At 35.1% G+C, this 7,802-nt stretch overlaps 2 protein-coding genes across 2 annotated transcripts; one reads left to right on the top strand and one right to left on the bottom strand.

Moving 5' to 3' along the window:
* LOC104747104 (subtilisin-like protease SBT5.3) lies at positions 1–6,702 on the top strand. Its single transcript, XM_010468676.2, has 10 exons — positions 1–130; positions 223–338; positions 418–515; positions 615–779; positions 3,142–3,250; positions 4,233–4,767; positions 4,869–4,966; positions 5,049–5,294; positions 5,372–5,700; positions 5,936–6,702. Exons 1-10 carry the CDS (start codon positions 44–46, stop codon positions 6,472–6,474), a joined length of 2,322 nt encoding a protein of 773 aa, XP_010466978.1. The 5' UTR covers positions 1–43; the 3' UTR covers positions 6,475–6,702.
* LOC104747102 lies at positions 7,153–7,665 on the bottom strand. The gene has a single exon (XM_010468675.1). The coding sequence runs from the start codon at positions 7,643–7,645 to the stop codon at positions 7,232–7,234; it is 414 nt and encodes a 137-aa protein (XP_010466977.1). The 5' UTR covers positions 7,646–7,665; the 3' UTR covers positions 7,153–7,231.

Here is a 7,802-nt window from a genome sequence, read left to right as displayed (position 1 = left end):
AAAAGTCCAACAACATAGTGAGAGTATCAGAAGAAGAAGAAGAATGAAGCTAACAAATCCCTCTCTTCTTCTTCTTCTTCTTCTTGTTCTTCTCCACCTGGTTTCAAAACCCATCCTTGCTTCTAAAGATGTACATTCATTACCTATATAACACACTATATATAACACACTCTTCCATAATTTCACATTCATCTATTAATTAGTGTTATTGTTTTCTTCCAGTCGTTGTCATATGTGGTGTACTTTGGAGCGCACTCTCATGTCGGAGAGATAACAGAAGATGACATGGATCGCGTCAGAGAAATACACTACGACTTTCTTGGTTCCTTCACCGGAAGGTTCTCTTAAACCAAAAAACCCATTAATTACATTTTAATCTGTTAACCATTTTTACTGACTTAAGTCTTGTTGAAACAGCCGTGAGAAAGCTACAGACGACATTTTCTATTCATACACAAAGCACATCAACGGGTTTGCTGCTCATCTCGACCACGACCTCGCATATGCAATCTCAAGTAAGTATACATTACATTAATACATTACGGTTTTGTCTTCTCTCTGTTTGTGCTTATGGAGTTAAGCTCTGTTTTCTCTTTTCTTGATTATACTTCAAGAACACCCCGAAGTTGTGTCCGTCTTCCCAAACAAAGCCTTGAAGCTCCACACCACACGATCATGGGACTTCTTGGGTTTGGAACACAACTCTTACGTCCCTTCCTCTTCCATTTGGAGAAAAACTAGATTCGGAGAAGATACCATAATCGCAAATCTCGATACGGGTCCGTATCTCTCCTCTTTTTTTTTCTTTGTTTTAAATATTTGTTTTTCTTCTTAGTCAACCTTTGCAACTTTGGGAGCCTTGAGATGGGTTTTTGGGAAGATACGTCCTTAATTTACTTTAAAAACTATATTTTTCGAACTTGTATTACAAGAAATGTAAATATTCGTTTGTGAATATGATTAAGCTAGTAGTTAAGATCTCTAGATGTCAACAAGAATCAAATCAGCCATATATATGCACGCATGTGCGCATATGCATATTCATTAATATCCATATTCTCTTCTCTCAACTAGGCTTATTGCATCTCTTATCTTTAATATTATATATGTTGACTGCATCGTATAGTTTGACTTTAATAATAAACACTTAATCCTCTATAAATCATATTCCCTATTATATTATCCACATTCCACAAGAAGTTAGGAAAACGAATTAATAAAAATAAGAGATCAAATAAAAACTTTCCATATACATATATAGATTTAAGGAATACAGAAAAGTTGGTGAATCATCGTTCATATAACGTGTGTTTCACTGTTTTGGCACTACGCAGCTGTATTCTAATATGAAGTTAATGCATTCTAAATTAAAGAATATGAAGTTAATGCATTCTAAATTAATGCATTCTTAATATGAAGTTTAATTGACTAATGAATTAAGTTTTCAGAAAAATAAAAAAAGTAATGTACCAAGTGGGTAGTCTAGTGGTCTTAGCATCCTTTAATGGAGGAGATTGTGATATCTATCTACTCTAAATTGAACCTTGTTTGAAAGAAATGTATAGATCCACATGCTGGTCCTGGCCGAAAAAGACTACGGACCTAAAGGTTTTCCAAAATTTCCTCAAAAATCAAAGTAATAGGGATCTATGTTCCTTAGGAAATGTATATATCCACAGGCTGGTCCTGGTGATCTGATCTGTAGATGAATGATGAACAAACTTTTAAACTTAGCTAGTGATCTCACCAGAGATTTTGTGATTTTCTTTTTTTTTCGTAATTCTTAGGTTTCCGCTAGATGATTACAAGTGTTTGTTTACTAAAGAAACACTTTCTATTGGAGTTTTTGGTTCGAGAACTTTCTTTTCTCTTACCGAATCTAAAGAATACAAATGCTTTAGGATATTTATGAGAACCCGAACCTTTCATTACCTTTTTTGAATAATTTAATATATATTGATTCAGAGAAGCAATCTTAGTTGCCATAACTATAAAAAAATAGGGATCTGTTCACACAAACTCAGATTCTTTTGAATATATTATGAGTAGTTGTGTGATTATGAGACATCATAGGACATTAAGGGCCTGACTGGTTCAAACGCTGCGGTTGCGGTTGCGGTTGCGGGAGATTGCGGAAGCGGGCGATTGCGATTTCAAGCGTTATTAAGCGTTTTGAACGACTGGTTTAGCGGTTTAAAATTGGTGCGTTTGCGGGAGGTTTACGACTGGTTGACCAGCGGTGCAATAGCTGTTGGAACATAATAAATGTGATATATAATTATATAAATGTTTTAAAATATCAAAAACTTTATTAAACTTGATTTATAATTAAAATTCATTAAAAATACTAAAATAATTATTAAAAAAATAAATAAATTTCATAATGAAATACTTATTACTTTATGCATTTGGCTTTTTACCAAAACTTTAATCAAGTAATTTGATAAATGACTAAACATATGTTTTAGATCGTAGATCTTTTTTCTTAAATCTCACACACTCAATAAGTTCTGTGGGGCAGTATTTGCATCGGTAGTAATGATCAAACGAGAGTTGAGAAGAGTCACTCGTGATTTGTTTTTATTTTTCGCAAATAATCTTATTTTCTTAAAATTCTGATGAAACGTCATATTTATTTAGATTTTTTTGAACTTATGTGTGATGTGCTATTAAATTTACATCAAGTTTTCTGGATTATTGTTAATTGAAATATTATTTTCTTCCAATTGTTTATTTTTTTAATATTTTCAATCGTATCCGTACTTCATTTTCTCTCATGAATAAAATAGTTAGGTAAAAAATATAAAAAAATATATTTCATTATCATTGATCTGTTTCAAGTTTTTTCTCAAAAAAAAAAAAAAAATTTAAAACGCAAACGCCCGCAACCGCAAACGCTTGCGGGAACCAGCTTTTGGAATTCAGCTGTTGGGAGTGATTAGGAGCGACTGGGAGCGATTGGGAGCGATTTGTGTGATTGGTCCCAAACGCTAGCAACCGCCCGCAAACGCAAACGCAGCGTTTGCGGGAGCTAGCGGGAGAACCAGTCAAGCTCTAAGAAAATCTTTTATTAACTTAATCCCACTTATCATCTATATATTGAATAATTCCAAAATATGTTTGTTTCTGTGTATAAAAAAGGTGTGTGGCCAGAATCAAAGAGCTTTAGAGATGAAGGCTTGGGACCAATTCCTTCGAGATGGAAGGGAATATGTCAAAACCAAAAAGATGCCACTTTCCATTGCAATAGGTTCTTTTCTATCTTTCCTTTACATTTTTTGTTCTTTCAAATTGGTGTTCAGTCATTTTCACGTTAAGTAATTATCATAAGATACAAACAAATTCTGGAATTATCTGTTGCCAACTCTTAGGAGTTGACACACTCATCACACCTAGTGGTGGAATTAAGTGTTTTTTATGTTTCATATTCAAAATTTTCATCAACAATAAGAAGACACGTGTTGTAGCTACAAGTCATGTTTTGGAGTTTGAACGGTTCCATATTTCAACATCCGTGGGTTTGTTTATGGTAAAAGGAAAAATAGAACTCATATTTCAACATCCGTGATGGGCTATACAGAGTATACTTTGAGTGATAGGACTAGATAACTATTTAAGAAAAAAACAAATTATATTGATTTTACGTTTTAAAATATCTTTTTTTTAATGATAATACTATTTTCTAGATACCAATTTTTAATGAAAATATTGAAGAGCATGTTTTCATTTTCTTGGTTAAATAAAAACATTTTGTAATTTAAGGAAATAACATTCAATTTTTTTTTTTAAACATAATTTACTTAATCAACACAATCGACCATGTAATTTTTAAAAATTGTTAAAGTATCGATTACTTTTGTAGAATCTTTTTTATTTTTATCCTAGTCATTTTATTCTCAGCTTACTTTTATATACTTTTTAATCTGTTTTCCTCTTGTCGAAAGATAGAACTAGAATACCAAAAAGAAACAAAAAGATATTCATTTTATGATTCCCTTTTATTACAAGGTAAAAATTAAATTGATACCATGTAATATACTTTTTTAATTTGTTTTATAAAACCCTGTAAAACTTAAAGTTTTAACTTTTAAAATATTTTTAATCCATTTGCTTTTTATTTATTGTAGGAATAGTCAAAAAGTAGCGAAACTTGTAAAGGGATCTTTATAGTAAAACTTGTAATTTGTAAATCTTACACTAACAATCTAACATTTTAAGAAATGTGAATGAAGGAAACTGATCGGAGCAAGATATTTTCACAAAGGCTACGCAGCCGCCGTGGGACCTCTCAACTCAAGCTTCGACTCTCCACGTGATCTCGACGGCCATGGCTCCCACACTCTCTCCACCGCCGGCGGAGCTTTCGTCCCTGGAGTCAGCGTCTTCGGACAAGGTAACGGCACGGCCAAAGGTGGCTCTCCACGTGCCAGAGTCGCCGCGTACAAAGTCTGTTGGCCACCCATTAAAGGAAACGAGTGCTACGACGCTGACGTACTCGCAGCTTTTGATGCCGCCATACACGACGGAGCTGACGTCATCTCTGTCTCGTTAGGCAGCGAGCCAACCTCGTTTTTCAATGACAGTGTCGCTATTGGTTCGTTTCACGCTGCTAAGAAACGGATCGTGGTTGTTTGCTCCGCCGGAAACTCTGGACCGGGGGATGGTACGGTTTCGAATGCCGCGCCGTGGCAGATCACCGTTGGTGCTAGTACCATGGACCGTGAGTTTGCTAGCAATCTTGTGCTTGGTAATGGAAAGCATTATAAGGTTAGACTAAGTACAAAAGATTGGATCATATCCAAATGTTCAAATCTTGAAAATGAATTCTTGAATTCTTGGAATTGAGCTTAAACCTTCTGTATTCATAGGGACAAAGCTTGGCATCCACAGCGTTGCCACATGCTAAGTTCTATCCAATAATAGCATCTATAACAGCAAAGTTTAAGAACGGTTCAGCATTGGATGCGTGAGTTTGCCTAATCTCGTTAATTACTTATGTGAAAGGTTTTATCTTATTGTTAACCTTTTTTATCTCTGTCTTGGTGTAGACAATTGTGCAAACTTGGATCGCTTGACCCTAAAAAGGCAAAGGGGAAGATATTAGTGTGTCTTCGAGGACAGAACGGGAGGGTAGAAAAGGGTCGGGCCGTGGCTTTAGCCGGTGGCGTAGGGATGGTTCTTGAGAACACTAATGTTACCGGGAATGATCTAACCGCTGATCCGCATGTCCTCCCAGCCACACAGCTCACTTCTAAGGACAGTCTTGCTGTGTCAAGATATGTCAGCCAAACCAAGTAGGAATCTTCAGTAACTTTACCTAAAACTAAACATGTTTCCAAGTTCTGAAAGAAAAGTTTATTTGTTGATGTAGGAACCCGATCGCGCACATTACTCCTTCGAGGACAGCTTTGGGGTTAAAACCAGCACCTGTAATGGCTTCGTTTTCTTCTAAAGGTCCAAGCACAGTAGCTCCTGAGATTCTGAAGCCTGACATAACTGCTCCTGGTGTGAGTGTGATTGCTGCCTACACTGGCGCAGTATCTCCAACAAACGAACAGTTTGATCCTCGACGACTTCTGTACAATGCTGTTTCAGGAACCTCCATGTCTTGTCCTCATATCTCTGGCATTGCGGGTCTTCTCAAAACTCGCTATCCTTCTTGGAGCCCCGCAGCTATCCGCTCTGCCATTATGACTACCGGTAAGAATGTATTTCGATTCGGGAGCTAAGGCATTGCTGGAAAAACTGAAGTCTAATACATTATCAGTTGAATCACATTAACATCTACTACGTAGGGCATAGAACACAGTTAACCAAATCTTGTTTCTTTAATGGCCATGTTCTGTTTTCTTGGTTTTGTACATGTTGGAAATGGAATGATTTTTTTCTTAGTCTTGTAGTATTTCATACTTTTGTTTTTGTTTTTCCCTTTCAGCAACAACAATGGATGACATTCCTGGACCTATACAAAATGCAACCAACATGAAGGCAACACCTTTCAGTTTTGGGGCAGGACACGTCCAACCAAATCTAGCTGTGAATCCCGGTCTGGTATACGACTCAGGCATCAAGGATTATCTCAACTTCTTATGCTCCCTAGGATACCATGCATCACAAATCGCTGTCTTCTCAGGAAATAACTTTACTTGTTCAAGCCCCAAAACAAGTCTTGTCAACCTTAACTATCCTTCCATCACAGTTCCAAACTTAACATCAAGTAAAGTTACCGTCTCAAGGACTGTAAAAACCGTTGAACGACCTTCTACTTATACCGTCCGGGTGACTAACCCACGAGGTGTTTATGTCACGGTTAATCCCACGAGCTTAAATTTTACCAAAGTTGGAGAGCAAAAGACGTTTAAAGTGACACTAGTGAAGGATAAAGGGAATAAGGCGAAGGGCTACGTGTTTGGAGAATTGGTTTGGTCAGACAAGAAGCATCGTGTGAGAAGTCCCATTGTGGTGAAGCTCTGACTTTTGGCTAAATCCAAGTTGATAATATCTATGAGAGGGACTAACTAGATTTGTAGTGCCAATGGTGATAATTGTTTTTACGAAATTTAGTTTCTTGTGTTTGAATGTTAAGGCTTACAAAGAATGGCGTAGTGGTTGGTGTGGTTTATCATATTGTTCAGTAGTATAATGTTGTGGTGATCATAAAATCAATAATATAGCACATCAACCAGATGTTTATTTCTTCTCTTCCCCTATTTAATATTTTGGAAGTACACAACTTTTGTTTGGTAGGCTATATAATAGTTATAATTATAAAGTTTAATTATTATTTGATTCATTAGTTGTTACAAAATATGTTATATAGATTGGATTCCTTAGTTATACCGCGATACACTTTCATATACTGTTACGCCATATATAATGTTAGACAATTAAAAAAAAAAAAATATATAATATAATACTTACTTCTATATTTCGTCTATCATTTCCTAAATTGTTTTGTCTGACAACATTATTGTAATCGTAGCATTCTTTTCGGATAATAAGATAAAAAAAAATATTTGCAAAAGAAAAAAAGTTTTAACTAGAAAACAATATACATTTAGTGTATCTTAAAAAGAAAAAGTGGTATAAAATAAGTAATATATTTTATTATTATTTAAAACATTGATACAAATATATCAATGAACACTTGTTTATTACAATACTTTGCCATACAATCAAACATCAAGTTAGCATAATTTTAAAAGATGTGAAACAAATAAAAAACACAAACTTATTTCTTTTTCCAGTTAAGTACATGCCCCGACGGTTTTGTACGGTCTCTTCTGGTCCAAATTCCATCAGATTTGGCTGTCCATGAGCGGTACTGACCACATCGTTCAATAGAAGCTGCTCTGTATACTTGAACATCAAAGAAAAACTCCATTTTATCCCCTTGCGATAAGAGACAAGTCCACACTGTCCTTTCACGTCTGCTGGAAACATCCGAAAACTCAATGACGAAAGTCTCATTGAATTTTAAATATTTGACGCCTTTATCTTGTTCGTTAATACTACCCCTACAATGATGCTTAAGAACTCTACCAGGAGCGAGTTGGTTATGAATTTCTACAAAATTTGGTTTGCAAGCTTCATTCAAAGAAAAATGCATTGTAATAACTAACGCAAAAGCTATGAGATGATTCATTTTTTCTTAGATCTAAGATATTTTTTTGTGTGATGAAGTCATGAATGTGCAAAATTTATAATTATGTGGGGAAAACACTATAACTTTTAATTATAGTAAATAATCTATTTATGGCCTTACCTAAAGTTAATCATAAATTAGACGTAAACTTTTGTCC

This window comes from Camelina sativa, chromosome 15 (genome assembly GCF_000633955.1).
Source record: "Camelina sativa cultivar DH55 chromosome 15, Cs, whole genome shotgun sequence".
NCBI lineage: Eukaryota > Viridiplantae > Streptophyta > Magnoliopsida > Brassicales > Brassicaceae > Camelina > Camelina sativa.
The sequence above is the reverse complement of the archived record's forward strand: the minus strand, read 5'-3'. Positions and strand labels throughout refer to the sequence as shown.